The sequence below is a fragment of the Octodon degus genome, unplaced genomic scaffold (genome assembly GCF_000260255.1).
Source record: "Octodon degus isolate 3935 unplaced genomic scaffold, OctDeg1.0 scaffold00010, whole genome shotgun sequence".
NCBI lineage: Eukaryota > Metazoa > Chordata > Mammalia > Rodentia > Octodontidae > Octodon > Octodon degus.
The window spans coordinates 25345452-25363827 of record NW_004524586.1 but is presented as its reverse complement, the minus strand read 5'-3'; the positions used below and the strand labels follow the sequence as shown (position 1 = coordinate 25363827).

Genomic DNA, 18376 nt, shown 5'->3' with positions numbered 1-18376 from the left:
CCTCACTCGCTGGTCCTGGCCGTGGGATCTTGAGCAAGTCCTTCGCTCCTCTGAGCCTCAGTGTCCCGCTTTGTAAGAGGAGGGCTTAGATTCCTGTGGGACCACAGCCCCCTAACCCTGGGATCCTAGTGGTCATCGGGTTCATGTTTCTTCACAGGAAAAGATTGTGGCTTGTGCCTGTCTTGTAGAAGAGAAACAGCAAGGCCAGGAAGCATGCGTGCTGTCCCTCTGTGTCCCTTCCAAATCTTTCCCTTCTTTCCCTTTTCCAAGGAGGCCTCCTAGCCAGTCTAGGAGAGCCAAACTCTAGCCCCTGTGCTGGGAGGTTGCCTTGAATACCAAGAAGGATCTGGGTGTCCCACTGCCCAGCGGGCTGCCTGGAGGAGGAGCCCAGGCCTTGGTCATTTCCTGTGTCTCTTTTGAAGTAAGGGTACTTTTGGGACTGAGCCTGACAAATGCTTGGATTTGAAATGGTTATAAACAATTTGCAATTAGCTGCTCTGTCTAAATGAGCAAGCAAACTCACTCGGGCTCCTTGCTCACTGGAGGCCTTTCATCCACTGGGCAAGTGCGTCAGATGTAAGTGAAGGAGCCCCTCTTGGGTCAAGGAGAAGGAAAACACCTGACTTTTAGAGGCCTCGCTTTCAGTTCCTTGGTGTTGAGAAAGAGCTCTGTGCTTAGAGGTTGGGGTCCTAGCCCTGCTACCCCCAGCTGCACAACCTGGGAAACTGGCTTTCCACTGCTGAGCCTCATCTCCTGATGAAGGGGTGGAACAGGAGCTCTTGCCCTTTTCTGGCCTTCCCCTGGCTCTTTTAAGGTTTGTTTCCTTTTGTTTTTCTTCAATACTGAGGATTGGTCCCAGGGCCTTCACATTGAGCTACATCTCTAGCTCCCCCAACCCTCCCCCACTTTGTATTTTTTTAAATATTTGATTATTTGATACACAGTCTTGCTACATAGTTCAGACTCACAGTGATCCTCCTGTCTCAGCTTCCCCAGCACTGGGATTACAGGTGAGTGCCACCATGCCGGGTTTTGGAGCTGGCATGGCATCCAGGGTTCCGGGGCCAGCATGGCATGTGGTACTGGGGATTGAACCCAGGTCCTTGAGCTTGCTGGGCAGGTGCTTAGACTGCCAAGCTATCTCCCAGGCCTTTTGTATTATTTTGAGACAGAACCTTTCTAAGTTGCCTGGGTTAAGCTTGAACTTCTGATCTTCTTGATCAGCCTCCTAAAATGCTAAGACTGTAGGCACGGGCCACTATGCCCAGCTTCCATGAGCACAGGAAAAAGGCAGTGATAAAGGGTGCACTCTTTCCTTCTCAGTTTGTAAGCTGAAAGTCTGCAGAAAATAAGGCACGCATAGTTTTATTTTTTTCCTTGTGAAGTGTAATAAGCACAACAGTGATAATTATGGCAGCTGTTAAATGAGTATTTACTATGTGCCAGTCCCAGGCTGAGGGCTCGGTCCTTTCTGTGCACACAGTTGCCCGCACAGAGGTGCCACTAGTGCTGGACCCCTCTGCGTCTTATGGACAGGCTGTGCAAATCCTCTGAGGTAGAGCAATAAGTAAAGCCTGAGTGACCGAAAGCAGCTTGTCCGTAGTCTTCCTGTTAGGTGGCCCTTATTTTCCAGTGGTTTCCATTGACTCATGAGGCAGCACTTCTTAACCCTCCTGCCCAAATGCCAGCACTCCTGACCTGCTGCACTGTCTGCTCCATTGCCCTGGCCACCAGAGCTTGCCTGATGCCCCAGTGGTTCTGATGTGCAGCTCATGTGGGGAGCACCATCCCAAGAGCCAGTGTATGCTGGCAAGGGCAGCGTGATCTGCCTCTTGGGCTCCTGGCTGGGTCTTCTCCACTCCGTGGGCCTCAGTTCTCCTGCCCTACGGACGAAGGAGATTGGCTAGGTGGCCTCCAGCGTGTTCTCCAACAAGCTCTGAGATTCTCTGACCATAAGAAGCTCGTGAATAAATGTGTTATTGTTCATTTCTTCTTCCATTTTAGGCAGAGTATGAAGTTACTCCAGATGAAAAACTGGGAGAGAAAGGGAAGGAAATTATGACCAAGTACCTCACCCCAAAGGTAAGCCAACCAAACCTTACAGCAGGAAGAAGGGGAGGCTTTGTCCAGGACTGTGGGCCCCAGCCGCCTGCCAGCCAGTGGGGACCTGTGACATTCAGGACTGGTAGCTCACATTGGTCTAGGTAGCTGCAACTCTCACCCAGAAGATGCTCAGCTCACTGGGCCAGGAGGTAGGTAGTCCAGACCTGGCCTGGCATGGAGGAGGAAGCCTGCTTCGTGGGGCCTGATTCCTCCGATGGCTCACCTGCTTCTCCCCACTCCGCCCAGGTGCGGGGCTGGATAGGCAGAGGCCTGGCCGAGCTCGGGTTGGCAAGGGATGGGCTGGGGGTGATCAGAAGGGAAGGACAGAGCACACCAGACCGTCAGTGGAGCTTGTGAGCGAATTCAAGGGAGTAGTGAAGGACAAAGTGCCCCTGACCCCACTTTAGCGCCCACTGGATTGCTGAAGGAAGCAGACTGGCACTGCCCAGGGCCCTGGCAACCTGAACTCTCTGAAACCTGTTCCCTCTTAACCCATTTAGTGCTCTGGCCCTAGCTGTTCTGCGCACTGGGCACAGCTGTCTCCTCTTTAATAAGCCTCAGTTTCCCTGCCATGTGAGAGCCAGAGGTGCAACCCACATGTGAGCAGCCTCTTGTGGATCCTGCTGCCTGCCAATGGCGGCTCATCCTGCTCAGGCCCCTGTACACCACACGTACCTGTCCTGCAGGAGGACACCCCTCACGAAAGCTGGCCCAGGCTGCTGGTGGACTGAGGTTACCCCAGCCTGCAGGACGAGGCCTGACCACCGTCTCCCCCAACATTCAGCCCCTGTTCTCCAACAGGTGTGTTCTCTGATATCTGCAGGTAGCTAATGGCTGAGTGGACAGGCCCCAGGGCTGTGGCTGAGGCTCCTTTCCTCTCTTAGTGCCCTACCTACCTCGTCCAGAGCCCCCTGCCAGAGACCCTGACCTAGGCCCTCTAGTCCTCCCCATCTTTGCTCAGAGCCACCCTGTCTCTTGGAGGGTGAGCCAAGCTTCATACCCAGAAATGTGACCCTTGTCAAGCCCTGCTATTCCGAACAACCTGTGAATGGCCATCCACTGTACAGGCGAGGCCTCTGTCCTGTTCCTATTACTCTTGTTCCGCTTCCATCTTAATCATGTGTCTATCTTTATGCAAACTGCAGACACCCAAGTCCTTTTGCGTATGTTGAAATGATAGGATTAATGTGTATAAAATGCCTCCAGATAGGGAACAGACCAAGGGGTGGCCTGGTGAAAGAAGACCTTATATGGCATGTTGGGTGGGCTCTGCAGGGTGCAAGCCAGCAGGGAGTAGCCATTCTGCACAGGGTCCCCACTTAACCACAGCTGCAGCCTCTGACATCTCAGTGAAGATGATCTGGGCACCACTGAAATCTGAACAAAGTGAGTAGACAGGAACCCCGAGCTGAGAAGAGGTGCCACCCCAGGGGAGTCGTCCTGGAGGGGGTGATGATGGTAAGAGCTCCTGGTTGAGTTCCTGCCCAGTGCCAGGCACCACTGGACCCCTCTACATTTTATGGACCATCTGTACCCGGGGGCAGTAATACTCCAGGATCCGTGAGGTGTCCCTGTGTACAGACAGGCTGCTAACGCCCACAGAAGAGGCCAGTGGCTTGCATAGCCTACCAGCCGATGGCACCTGCAGTTGCCCCTGCCCAGAGTGCCTTCCCGCTGAGGCTCGGTGTGCCCCATCTAATATTCCATCCATGCCTTCTTTGAGGCTGTGTGCCCTCAAACAGAGGTGACTGTTGGGTACTGAGGACCCACGGTGTCAGACCCCAATATGTAAAGTCATCCCAGATGCTTCATCTTATAACTGAGGAAGGGGTTGCTGCAGGGAGACTGTCCCCTCCTCCGTCATGTAACTAGTGAGTGGCAGCGGCAGAACTCGATCCCAAACCTGGATGCTTCTGCGGCCCTGGTGACCTTTCCTGGGTTCGTTGTTCCCCACACCTCTTTGTTCACCACTCCCACTGTCTGGTGAGGGTGAAGTGCTCAGTTGCAGGAGGCTCTTGTGTCCTACCAGAGACAGAGTGGACAGGCCCCAGGGCTGTGGCTGAGGCTCCTTCCTTCTCTTAGTGCCCCTTGTCCAGAGCCTTGTCCAGAGCCCCCTGCCAGAAACCCTGACCTGGGCCCTCTAGTCCTCCCCATCTTTGCTCAGAGCCACCCTGCTCTTGGAGGCATGGGGCCCAGTGGCCCCGTCTGCTCAGATGGTTTTACAAGTGCCTTAGTGCCTGCCAACATTTCTTAAGTACTCCTCAATTTCTGAAATTTAAACCACACCATCTGCTACAGCCAGGGGCTGGGGGAAGCCGTCCCTTGGGTCCACTGCTTTCCAATAGTAAATTTTACACTTCCCTCAAGGGGGAGGGGGTTGCTTGCTCAGGAGCCCCTGCCCTTCTCAGGGTTGCAGAAGACCCAGGTGCAGGGAGCAGGGGAAAGGGGCTGGGTGAGGAACCCAGCTAGTGGAGTGCTGTTTAGAGCCAACCCTCACCCCTCACTCCCACCCCAAGCCCTCATTCCAAATTGAATAGTCCTTGCCTTGAGCCCCCTCCCGAGGCAGCTCGTGCCTCTGTTCCTGGCAGAATTTCCCAGGTGGTGATGCAGGCCACTGAGTGGCAGGAAGGCCCTGTGGTCTGTGAGGTACACAAAGGGCCCCGTGCCATGTCTTCACTGGTCAAGACTCACCTGGCACAAGAGCATGGTAAAGGAAACTGTGAGGAAGCCAGCAGAGCTGCTATCGGAGCTTCTTCCAAACTTACTTGGTCACAAAAGATTCTTTCTCCATTTCACCTCCTGCTAACCAGCCACTGGGCTGCAGCACAGCCAAGGTTAGTCATGATCGCACCTTCTGCTCCGATGTCCCTTCTCCAGTCGCCCGTCTCGCAGCCCAGTGTCAGTGGCCTTTGTGATGGTGAACCTTTTAGACCTTTCAACAATACCAAGAGCCCACTGTGTGCCATTGGTTTGCCCCCACTAGTAGAGGCTGTTCCCAGGAAGGCCCTCTACCCAGAAGGCACTGCTGTTTTCCCTGCTGAGCCCTGGGCCTCCTCAGCTTCCAGTTAGAAGCTATTGCTCTGACTCAGGCTCTGAGCACACGGCTGCGTATTGGTCTTCCATGCCCCATGGTCTGGATTCTGAGAAACCCGCCTTTTGGCGTAGAGACAGCAGTGGGTGAAGCAGTCTGATGCAGCGTGATCAGGAGCAGTGCTGTAGCCATGCCCTGGTGTCTCAGTGACTCCTCTCGTGCTGGGACAAATACCCGACACCCAAAATGAAGGAAAGAAAGGTTTATTTAGCTCACAGTTACTGGAGGTTTCAGTCTGTCCTTGGCTGGCTCCAGGGCAGAGCGGCACATGGCAGAGAATAACCTTTCATGGCAGCAGCAAAGAGCAGAGAGCACGATGGAGTAGCAGCAGCAACAACGGCAGGAGAGAGCAAGTCTGTCTCCCTTAGGTTGAATTCAGGCTACCACCCCAGGCTGGGAGTAGTACTCACACCCATAATCCCAGCAGCCCTCACACTCACAATCCCAGCCACACTCACACCCGTAATCCCAGTAGATCATGAGTTAATCACAAACTCAGAAGTCTGCCCCATGACATGAGGCTTTGGGGGGACAACTAGACACAAACTGTAACAACTGGGAAGGGAGGGGTCCCAGGGAGCTGCCCCTGAGCCAGCCTGGGTGTTAAGGTTGAGTCAGACGGGAGAGGTAGAGGAGGAGGTAAGAAGGGAAGGTCCGTTCCTCTCCTTTGTGCAACTGAGCATTGCAGTGATTCTTTATAAAAGGAGCACACGGAAAGATAGACAAAACCCGCATTTAGCTCTAGAAGTATTTTATGGGTGAAGTCTTGATTTTAACTTTATGAATTTTATTTTATTAAACAGTGAGTACTTAACAGGAAAATATCAAAAAATAAAGTGTTGAAATTTTAATACTAATTGAGTGTTTATAAAACAGGGTGTGGGGGAGAGTGAGGGCTCTGAGAAATGTTGGAGGATGCTGGCGGCCAGCCGCAGCCGGGTGCGGGGTGTGAAAGAGAAGACGGTTTTGGTCCTGAGTCTCTGAGTGCGTAGAAGTAGGTCCAGGAGAGACAGACGCGAAGGCGAGGGGTGCTGTGGTGCCTGGGAAATCACCTCCGCCGTCTGTGCAGGCAGAGCTGTGGGCTCCTTAACAGAGATGACCGCATGTGTATGCTCTCTGCGTCCACTGCCCCAGCACCGCGCTGGGCACCTTGCGCTCCTCCTGTATGAGGTAGCTCCAGTGAAACAACAAGGGCAGCCCTGGTGCTGCTCCGCTCATGGGTCCCCCTCCTTCCCTGCCCTGTGTGTCTGGGGAATGAAGCTGGCTCACATCCCGCAGTATCTGACACTGTGGACGTGCTGAAAGTCAGGCTGGAAAGCCCCTGCTTGCACTAGATGCTTCTGCCTGGTGCCTCAGTCTCCCTCCCATGGGCCGGTGCCTTGGAAGGCTTGCTCCGGGCTCCCATTTGAGGCAGTTCATTCCCTGGACACTGCCCCCAGTCCTGGGACAGCTGCCCACTTGTGGCCAGCTTTGCTTTTGGGGTCATTAGAGGCCAGCTGCCAAGGGGGGTGCTTTGGGATGGATTGAAAACTGTTGGAGATTCAAGAAGAGGCAGCAGAGAGAGGAAAGTGAGCCTCTGGGCCAGGAGACTTGAGCTCAGAGCCAGGTGACCTCTTTTATTGGCACAGCATTGGGAAAGTTGCCGAGCCTCTTAATGTCTCAGGTTCCTTATCTGGCAGATGGATGGGGTAGCAGCAAGGACCACAGACACAGCCAGTGGCTGTCCCTCCTCTGAGTTTTCAAAATCCGGCTTCTGAGAGAGGAAATTGTTCAGACCTGGAACTCCCAGCTGTGGAGTCATGAGAAGAGGGGTCTGGAGCGCCTTCCCCGAAGAAGCCTTCACAGAAAGGCTGGCCTCATCTGAAGGCCATGCGCTAGGGTGATTAATATGAGTTCCCACAACAAACAGACCCCTAAATCTCAGGGGCTTCATGCAACACTCATTTCTTTCTCATGCACAATCCAGTTGGGTCGTGACCTTCCTGGGCACTTCTCCATGGGTGCCTCGGGTCGTGGCTGCCCTTGTGGCTCTACCACCTTCAACGTGCTGTCTCAGGGCCACCACCAGAGGGAAAGGGAGGGATGAGGAAGCGCATGGGCTTTTAACCTGCCCTGACCTGGAAGTAAATCATGAGACTCCCCTTGAGGTCATAGGTCAGGAGGAAGGCTGGAGAGAGTGGAAGAGCACCTGGAAGATGGGGTGAGCACACCCATAAAGCTTTCTCCCAGAGTTCTCACCCCTCAGCTGTAAACTGAACATGTTGTGAGCACAGCAGATTGGGCGCTGTGGCTGTCAGCTCAGAGGAGCTGGCTGGGGAGCCCTTCAGCCAATTAGGCCTGTAGCCTGGGCTCCATACTGATCTGGACCTGCACCAGAGTGTGGCCGGGCAGAGGAAGGAAGGGAAGGGGAGGGTCACTCTGAGCTGGGTGGACCAGGCAATACTCCTAGTTATAATACCAATAAGCAGTGATCAGAGTAACAGTATTAGATGTAATCTACCAGACTTTATCTACTACAGACTCCCTTTTTAAAATAACAGCTTTAAGCCAGGCATGGTAGCCATCTGTGCAGGCAGAGCTACCATGTAGCATGCAGGCAGAGCTACCATGTAGATGGGGCGTGCTCACCCCATCTGTAATCCCAGCCTTTGGGAGGCTGAGGCAGGAAGATTGCCATGAGTTCGAGGCCAGCCTGAACTGCATAGCAGAACTCTGTCGCAAAACAAAACTGTACCATCTTTATCAAGATATTATTCACGTACTATAAAATTTACCTTTTTTACATATATAATTCAATGGTTTAAAAATATTCAGTCAGGGGCCAGGGAAATGGCTCAGTATGGAATAAGTGCTTGCCTGGCAAGTACAACATTCTGAGTTTGATCCCTGGTACCACACACACACACACACACACACACACACACACACACACACAAATTCAGTCATTTAACCATTGTCACTGCTTGATTCTAGGACATTTATCACCCCAAAAGAAATTCCATGCCCAGTAGCAGTGACTCTCTTTTCTTTCTCCCCTTTGCCTGCTTGGCAGTCATCGATGTGTTTGGTATCTCCAGACCTGTGTGGGGCATTTCATCTAAGTGGCATATTGTACAGTATGTGGCCTTTGGGTCTGTCTTCTCTTACAATATAGTATTTTGAGCATTCATCCATCTTATAGCAGGTATTAGCACTCCATTTATTTTTATGCCCAAATAATGTTCCATTTTATAGCTGTGTGACATTTTACTATGTTGTCACCAGTTGATGAGCACTGGGTTGTTTCTGGGTTTTTTTGGCTTGTATGAGTAATGTCACTGTGCACATCCACGTATAAGTTTTCAGGTAGACATTTTGTTTTTGTTTTGGGGGAGTTGGTTTTTATCTTGGTTTGTGTGTGTGTGTTTGTGTGTGTGTGGCAAGCTCTCATTAAATAGTTCAGACTGGCCCTTGTAGCCCATGCTGGCTTCAAACTCATGGCAGTCTTCCTGCCTCAGCCTCCCAAGTGCTGGGACTCCAGGCATGCACCACCACACCTGGCTTTAATGCTTTCGTCTGTCTTGGTGAAAGACCTACAAGTTGAATTGCCTTGTTCTGGGAACTTTCTGTGTAACAGGTTCATGAAGAGGCTGCAATTTTTATGTCTCGCTTCCATTGACTTGAGCCACCAGTGTTCAAGTACCTGCATGGCTATATCATCAGGTGGCTTTTTATTAATCTTATTAGGAAAAACACTGATAAAAGTGACTCAATCCATTTGTACCACATGGTACACGCTACCCACTGGGACAGTCACACATGTGCTTGGACACTGGTGGGTCATGCTGGCAGGTACATGTTGATCATCAGATGAACTGTCAGACTGGTTTCCAAAGCACTTACCACTTGAAATCCCCAGCAGAATGCTGAGGGCTCCATTTTCCCCACATCCTCAACCATATTTGCTATTTTCTTTTCTCTTTTGTCCATCTTACTGCGTATGAAGTAGTATCTTAGTGTGACTTTGATTTGCATTTTCCCACTGACAAATAATGTTCAACATTTTTGTAAGTTTCTTAACTATTTGTATGTCATCTTTTCAAAATGTCTTAATTCAAATCCTTTGCCCCCTTTTAAGTTGATTTTTCTTTTTAATGTTGAATCTCAGGAGTTCTTTATATGCTCTGGATGCGAGTCTCTTCTCAAACATAAGATTTGCAAATATATTCTCCATTTGTGGATGGTCTTTTCAGTTCCCTGGTAGTGTTCTTTGAAGCACAAAGGTTTTTAATTTTGAGGAAATTCAAACTTCATTTTTATTTCTTGTTTTTAGATGACTTGTTTTTTGCACACAGGGCTCTGCTCCATGGAGAACAGGGAGTGTATAGGGACAAAGTTAAGAAACCCTAGTGCAAACGGCCCCACAAACTGTTCTTCCTCTGGAGAACCAAGCCCTGTTGCCTGCAGGGAAAGCCAGGGCCAGTCCTGGACCTCTGTGAGCATCCCGCCTCTTGTCCTGTTGCCCTTGACAACACCCTCCAAGTCCAGCACTGCACTGGTTTTGGTGGTGGAGCATCCTTGCAACTCCCCAGAGGAGTGTTAGTGGACCCATTTTACAGATCAGGTCCAGAATGGTGGAGGCAGGGTAGAAAGGGAGGCACTGGGTGACCAGCCCCAGCAGTTATTTGGGATGTTTTGCTGTGCTTCATTTTACCTGGACCAGTGAGCCACTGTGCCGGGTCTCCATCATTAAGACCCTAGTGGCTAAGGCCTGACAGCTGAGTTTCAGCTCCATTGTATTCTAGGGCAGTCTAGAGCTGGTGATGACCTGCGTGGAGTTCTTCCTGACAGGAGGGTAGACAGGTGGGCTTTGGAAGGCTTGTGCCATGGGACACACCTGCCCTGGTGCTCCTCTGTGAGGTGGTGGGACCCCCAGCACAGGCCGCTCTTTGTGTTTCTTGCTGAGGTCCACAGGCAGGACGTTGTTGCCTGGGTCCACTATAGACAAAGGGCTGTCGTATTTATACAGTGACAGGGTAAGGCAGGGATGTTTGTTTCTGTTAAAGGAGAAACTGCTCATCAGCCCACTTTTCTGCACAGAAGAAATCTATTCAGAGCACTCTTTGGACTCTCTGGAAAAAGCATTCATCTTTTAAGAAGTAAAGCATTTGAATGAAAAGAAGTAATTATTCCAAGTTCAGTCTTTCTCTGCCTCTCCCACTTCCACCCACGTCCTCCTCCCCTCCGTGGTGCCTCCCTTCTACATCCGGGCACCAGCCCAGAAATCTGAACACGTCCAACCTTCTGGGCTCCTAGGCAATCAGTTGGCCTGTCCCCAGGACTACATGGACCTCCAGTCTTGCCATTCTTCCCCACTTTATATTCTTGGAGCCTCAGTTTCCCCATCTGATTATGGAGTTGATTAAAAATGCCACTTACTTGGATTTGTGACCATCAGCCAGCCTCAAGGAACCTTTATAGTTTTTGTTGTATTTACAGACTATGTTTACAGTTATCTACATTAACATTTTCCTTTAAATCAGTTCATGTTTTAAATTAAATAATTTTAAAAAGGAAAACTTATAACAGAAGTATGCCTGAAAACCTAGGATTAACTTGTCATATGTAAAAGCAACTGGAAAGATGGGCATGAAACGCTAATAAGATACTCCTTTTGCCTACCTGAGGTCCTACCCTGAAGCTTCCCTTCTTGTTTGAAAGGAGATTAGTGTGTGTCAGAAACATGGTAACTCCACATTGACATTTCCTCTTGGTGGTCAGAGGCTTGAAGGAGAATCAACAAGAATATAGTTCTCTCTGGGTGATTGTCTTGTTGCTGGGACAAATACCCGACACTCAAAATGAAGGAAAGGTTTATTTAGCTCACAGTCACTGGAGGTTTCAGTCCATACTCAGTTGGCTCCAAGGCAGAGTGGCACATGGCAGAAGGCAACCTTTCATGGTGGAGGCAAAGAGCAAGAGCGGGTAGCAGCAGCTCAAGCTGCTAGCTTCTCTTGCCTCCATACTTTGGCGGCAAGAGAAGAAATGCAAATTACCTGCCGTAGGGCAGGTGTGGCACCCACACCCACAGTAATCACTTACAAACTCCAGAAACCTCCCCAAGACTGCATGAGGCTTGGGGGGGGGGAGGACAACTGTATACAAACCATAACAATGATTAAATATTTGTGTTCCCGAACCTCCTAAGACCTTTTGTGATTTTCAGAAATGCTGAGCCAACTCTCTATTTCGCACCTGTGATGCATTGTAGAAAAGCTGGCTTGTTCCTGGTGGAACAGAGTAAAGCTACATTCCTAGTGTAGCGAGACTCTTTCTTGCAATGTATAACCTTGGAAGGTCCTGGCGAGTCCATGTAACTAGCCAACCCATGGTATCCAGGGCAACCAAGAGCATGAAGCATGGGTTACTGGGCAAATCCTTTTCTTGTCAGTGCCAGCCACCTTGTCCATGGACTTGGGCTCTGGCCACTGGACCTGGCCTTTTATTCCTGCTGAGATCCTTGGCTTGTATCTCCAGCACGCCAGCAGATCTTCTTCGTGGAGCCAGGGAAATCCAGTGAGCTCAGAGACCATTGTGGTCCGAGTAAATGTTTGGGTGGCTGGCCTGCTAGTTCATGTTCCTTTGAGAGTCATGTGCCAACTGGAGCTCATGATAGCAGGCCCCTCTAGGTCTCTTTCCTGGTCAAAAAATTAGATATTTCTTTGCTATTGGAGAAGCCAGCTCTACTTCTGACCCCCTTCTTTTCATGTGTATATAGTATTTCCTGCCCAGAAGTCCTCTTTTTGGAGTGACTAGGGACAGCAGCCACAGGTTTCCTAAGGGCATCCTTATTCCCCAGCACAGCCTTGGGTGTGCAAGATGCTGGTCCCAGTGGTGCCCCCCTTTGGCTGACTTCCTGTGTGGTCCTCCCCATCCAAAGGCCTTGGGCAAAGGAATGATGTCTCTGTCTCTTGAGTCAAATTCCTTGAATCTCAGGAGATTCCTGCCTTCGTCTTCCAGGCCCACAGAATGAAATCTTCCTTGGAGAAAAATCCATCCCAATTTCAGATTGACGCTGGTTTGAAAGCCATGGAACAGGAGGGCACTGAGAGTTCTGGAAACAGAGTTGGCTGTGGCCTTGCCTCTCTTGCATAAAGCCTAGAGGGGCTTTTTTTGGCCCATGGGGACCAGAGGTTTTGCAGAGTACCTGTACACGGTGACATTGGCCCAGAACACAGTTGCTTGTGTGCAACAGGGATGTGTGTGAAGAAACATCCCTTCTGCTCCGGCAGCTGCTGTGGGACCAGTGAGCCCTGGGTGCATGCCCTGTGTAAACAGCACGTCATCTCCGGTCACACGCTTTGGGCCCACAGGTCACGACCGGGGATTATCAAATTGACAGAGCTCAGCTGGCCCCTTGCTGAACATCCGGGCATATTGCATTTTGTTAATTATCATCTTCTGCTTTTGACATAAAGGGTCAAGGTCTGGGTTAAGGTCACTGTGTAGTTTCCTTTCCTTCTAGTTAAAGCTGTCTGGCTCTCAGGGCCCCTGGTTAAATTCTGCCATTGTTTAAAAATGTCCTCTCTCATACCTGACCCCTAAGAGTTCTTTGTCCTGATTTCTGCAAAGCCATTTGAACAGCAGAGGAAATATTGGTCTAGGCCTTTTGAGTTCAGTCTGCTTTCCTCTTTTTGAGGGCTGGGTGTTCCTCCAGGGCTCTGTGCCTCCACTTTGCTGACTCAGGGAATGCTTTGGGTCCCATGGATGGCCCAGCAGGGCCCATGAAGGAGCCAAATGCTGTCCCATCCTGGCAGCAGGTTTATTGCATGTGCTTCCTAGCCTCATGGCCCCTCACTTGGATGCTGGTACCTGTGAGTCTGCTATCTGTTTGGGGACCTCAAAGGCAATCTTGGCATCTGAATGTTGTCAGAAAGTGTCAGTTTTGCCATAAGGAAAACTGAATTCTTCCAGTGCCTTGGTCTTCTTGGCAGACATCCAGGACATAGCTGCTGGGAAACAAAGGATGGAAGAGTTTTCCTCAACGTCTAGCCAAACTCCCTTCATCCTCCAGGCCCTGGCAAGCATCACCTCAGCTCTGATGAGGCCACTTCTGTAGCTGTCCCTGGGGACTGACAGGTTGCCCACACTTGGCCACCCACAGTTCTTGAAGGCCTCGAACTCCTTCCATTGGCCATTGGAGTTGGCCATTGGGGTCCTTGGGCTGGAGCTCATGATGTGGGCACAGAATGGACACTTATAGAACCTGTAGCTGATGGACTGACTTGGCTCCAAGTCTAGCTGGAAAAACTTCCTGCTTGCTCCCCAGGCCCCCCTACTTACAAATACCTGCACACAAAGATATTGTCCCAGATAAGAGCTTGCTAGATGCTTGCAAAGACAACTCCTGCCCCTGGCATAGTCTCCAGCTGTCCCCAAGGCTATCTTCAGAGGAGTCCTCCACCACCTCGAGGTTAAAGTTACCAGGGCAGTGGATGTGTCTGCTTCTTAATGGGCTTGTGCTCCTTCTCCTTCTCCTTCTCCTTCTCCTTCTCCTTCTCCTTCTCCTTCTCCTTCTCCTTCTCCTTCTTCGTAATACTGGGGATTGAACTCAGGACCTTGTGCTTGACAGGCAGGAGCTTATGCCACTGAGCTATCTCCCCAGCCCATGATCTTTTTCATCTGTGATCTTCATTTATCAGAAATGTTTGTAGAAACACTTCCACATTTAAACCTGGCTTCCTCTCCCCAGCTAGAAACACTATAGCCCTCAGGACTACAAGCACAGAGTCCCAAACCTTAAGCTTCCTCTGCTTCATGGTAAATCCTCTGCTGCCTGAAGACCATGCCCACCTTCCTGGCAAGTGGTGAGAGTCACCTCACTTAGAACTTCATTATGAGTTACCCAAGGGGGCAGAGGTCATTTTTCCAGCTCCCGTTACAGGGACCTCCAGCTACCAGCTGCCTGTCTAGCAGTGTCTCTGTGCAGAGGAGCTGACCAGGTACCCTGCTCAGGCCAGCCCATCCAGTGGGCTGACTTGACTGCAGGGACTCTGTAGTAAGGAGTTGGGATATCGACATCAGACTCAGGGTGGAGGGAACTTCACGCATGAGCATGTGACTGGGCTTATTTATCTTCTCTCCAGTGACCCAGAAAACAAAACCCTCCTTTTTCCTTTGATCTGCTCTTGTTTGGGGTTTGTGGATTATGTCTCCTGCCTGGCCACAGACAGAAAGGAACTGCTCCAGACGGACTCAAGGGTGTGCGGCAGTGGCTCTAACACATGGCCCTGAAGGTTCTGATTAAAAAGGTGGAAGAATGGCGCTTTTTCTTCCTGTCAACCAGACCTTAAATCAACCCCCAAGCGGGGAAACACTCTGCAGCTGCCGGTCAACAATCTTTTGCCTTGGCCTTCTTTTTCTTTTCTTTCTTTCTTTTTTTTTTTCTTTTTTTTTTTTTTTTTTGCTTGTCTTTATTGTTGCTTTGGCCTTCTGGTTGTGGTTGTACAAGCATCTTTAATTTCAGGCTGAGAGGTGGGGTTAGAACAAGCTCTGTGTGCTCTACCACCTCCTGCTGTCTTTGCCACCCAGTGGCAAGTGGCAGATTCTTGCTTTCCAGTTGCTGAAACAGAAGGGGAGAGATTGAAAGCTGGCCACTGGAGGCTTTGCATATGATCAAAGGAAACCACAGGAGACACAGTAAAGCCTGGGCTTGGGGAGCCTGGAACCAGGATGGGTTTTCTGAGGGCATCATAGGGTCTCCCACCCTGTAGCCCTCAAGGCTCCAGCCCACCATCTGCCTGAGAAGTGTGCACTGATCATTCAGTTTTAACTGAGAAAATTCCAGAGAGGAACTCTGACTGGCCCAGCTTATCACCAAGGCAGGTGGTAGACCAGGTGACCCCGTGAAGGTGCTTTTGATGGTCAGGAAAAGGATTGATTCATTCTTCTATACTGTGAACATATGTGCTGTATTTGTGCATGCATATTTATTCAAGAATATTGCGGAATGGCCAAATAGCTCAGTGGATTAAAGCTCCTGTAAGCAGGTGCAAGGGCGGGGGGTTCAATTCCAGGGCCTGCCATGCCAGGTCCCGCCCCTGGGGTGCACTGAAACTGATTATAGGCACATGCCTATAATCTCAGCTCTTGGGAGGCTATAAACAGGTGGATCACTAAGTCCAGTCTAGTAGTGAGATCCTGAATACACTGTAGACCCTTCCCTAAAAAATACATGCATATATATATATATATATATAGAGAGAGAGAGAGAGAGAGAGAGAGACAGAGAGAGAGAGAGAGAGAGACAGAGAGAGAGAGACAGAGAGAGAGAGACAGAGAGAGAGAGACAGAGAGAGAGAGAGAGGGAGGGAGAGAGGGAGGGAGACAGAGTACTTACTGAGTGCTAAGAACATCATCAGTGCATTTCAGTGAAGTAGAATGGAGAAATTATGGGTTTCTGAGCTTGCATTTGCATTTTGAGTCCACCATTTAATATTCCATCTACAAGCATTTAGGAATGCATGCTAGCCCCATGTTCCCTTTTGTGATATAGGAACGAGGCGATGTTCTTGCCCTTCACTCAGCTCATGAAGGCTCACTTTCCACATGTCATCCTAGAGCAACAAGCCCTATTTGTCTAGAAAGCAATAGAAGCACAAATTGGCAGGAAACCTGCCCTGAGGGCCTAACATATGCCAGCCTATGCCCAGGGCCAGTGGCTAGGGCAAGCTCCTCTTAGCTCCCACAGCTGCCTCCAGTTGGCTCCTGCTGGGTGCCTGATTCTCACCCCTGTCCCCGCCCATACTCAGCCTTCCCGGAGCCGATGCAGATTCTCTTATGAAGGGTCAAGGGGCGGCCAGGGTACAGCTGGGTGAATGCCCCTCTCTTTCCATCCTGGAGAAATCATGGTCTCTAAATAACAGCTACCTCCTACCTGGTCCAGCAGGACAAGGTAGCCTCCTTATTTAGAAAGAAGGAGACCCCTGTCTTGTACCTCTTCTGGTCTGCTTTTCCCGAAAGTTGAGTCTGTCCATGTTGGGAAATTGCTTATAGTTTACATGGGGAATGTCAGCTGCCCACATACGAAAATATACACATCATTAAGCCCAAAGTGCTTGCGTCTGGAGATACAGTGGACAGTCCTAGGCTGACCTTTTGTCCACTGAAAGAACCACAGCTAGTGAGCTCTGAGCTCTTCGGTGGAAATGTTTGCATATGTTGAGGAAAAACATATGTTGAACATTAGCGTGCCTATGTGTGTTATACATGACAACACTGTACAAACAGCGTCTGTCAAAGCAGGCAGGATCCACTGTATCTCTGTGTCCAGCACTCGTGTGTACCTGCTCTTCCAGGATGTGCTACCTAGGAAGGAACTTCGCATCCCTCGAGGACATGATGCTGCTCCAGGAGAAGCTACCTGGCCAGAGTGCCAAGATTTGCATCTGGTCTTTGTACTCAGGTCAGCAGTGTGACCTTGGGCAAGATACTTAACTTCTGAGCTATTTTTGCCCCTATGAAATGGAGATAATAATAATAATGAAATGTACCTTGAAAGGACTAAACAAAGCAAACCAGTATGAAGCTCTTAGATTTGACATGATGTAAGTAGGTGCACAAAAAAATGGCAGTGAGGATGACAGTGATTGTGGAAGGGTTGGGTAGCAGGGCCTGCTACTCAGATGATCATCTCATATATAGGTCCACTGTGTGGAAGCTCATCTTCAACGTAGTGGGCTTTGAACCTGCCATGGTGGGTAAGAAGGGCTGCTTTCATGGAAAAGAGCAAAGGCCCAGCATCTAGAAAGCCAGAGCTCACCCAGGAAATGGCCAGCGTGGGGACAGAGGGCAGAAAGGGGAAGCAAGTCCAAAAGGGTGCTTGGGGCCAGATCCAAGAAGACACTGGACTTGGTCCTGTAGGATGTGGAGGCCATCAGTGCTATGCTTTTCAGAAAAGCTCCCTTGGAGGCAATGCTGTCAGATCTAAGAGCAAGTGGTGGAGAGTTGTGCATAGGCAGGTGGCGATGGCAAGGTGAGGCGGGTAGGAGCCATCTGAGGGTCAAAATTGCTGAGTGTGGGTCCCATCTGTGAAATGAGGAGTTGGTTTGGGTGGGGCTGATAAGGAAAAGCTGAGTCTTTCCTGGAGAGCTGGCCCAGAGCTGTCCTCCCTCCTCCGTGGGCCAGCCGTGGGATGCAGGGGAGTCCCTTCCCTGTTTCCCTATCTGTGCCTGGATGAGTTGGAGGGCTAAGTCCCAGGGGTACTTCCCACTGAGCTGATCTCTGCTTCACATCTTGACTTGGGTCCTAAACCTTGAAACAAGTGTGGATGTGTGTTTGTCAGTGGCTCCAAAAGTGACACAGGAGAGGAGAATTGTTGCCACCTACTGAGGAGGTGTGTGTGATGGGGAGGATTCTGGACCCTTCCCTGGCCCCTGCCTCACACTCCAACCCCAGGTGCTTTCAAGGGTATCATCCAGTACAACTGATCTCATTTCCACTCTGACCTCTTGAAATAAGAGGCTGTGATGAGAAAGAAGCTTCGGGAACAAGAACCTCAGACATAGAGCTTCTGCCAGATGCAGGAAGTCGTCTTTTCTCTTGATGGTCACTCACTGTGCAAAAGGAGACCACAAGAGCAGGGATAGCTCCCAAGGTGACTGGTGACAGCAGCCTTCACGCTGTTCTGTGATGACATGGCCTCCCTAGATGAGGGTCACCTCCTGCGAGGTCGCTCCCTGTCTGCTGCTCCCATGTACTCCTGTTGTCATGCTGCTGCTCTATGCTGACTGCAGCCTCTGATTGCTGTGTGGTTCTTCCACCATGTAAATCCTCCCTCCCTCAAGGTGCAGCTCTTGTCTCCCTCCCCAGAGCTTCCTTCCAAATTGCTCCCCCCTACACACACAGCGTTACTGCAACACTTGCCTTCTTGAGTCCAAGAGTGTTCCCTTGGTAGCTATATCAGGAGTGCCTCTGGCCTCCACTCCACAGCAGGCTGGTCTCCCTGTGGGGGCCACTGCACCACCTCGGGGACTGCCTGCTCACTGGCCTTGACTGAATGAGCACTGTTGACCTGGGGCTGGGCTGCCAGCTGCCCTTGGGCCTGAATCCTTCGGTCTGTAAGGTCGTGAGTGGGTGTTTGAGCGTCAGAGGGAGGCCTTGACTGGGTTAGATGATCGCACAGGCTTTCTGCATTGCGCACTG

The 18376-nt window shown here is 50.6% G+C and overlaps 1 protein-coding gene across 2 annotated transcripts in view; it reads left to right on the top strand.

Moving 5' to 3' along the window:
- The window catches only part of Grk5 (G protein-coupled receptor kinase 5), a 244446-nt gene that overhangs the window by 188915 nt on the left and 37155 nt on the right, over positions 1–18376 (top strand). For both annotated transcript variants that reach the window (XM_023708994.1, XM_004625630.3), the window contains exon 4: positions 2005–2082. In XM_023708994.1, the coding sequence (XP_023564762.1) occupies positions 2059–2082 (24 nt within the window). In that variant the 5' untranslated portion in view covers positions 2005–2058. The remainder of the gene's footprint in view (positions 1–2004; positions 2083–18376) is intronic.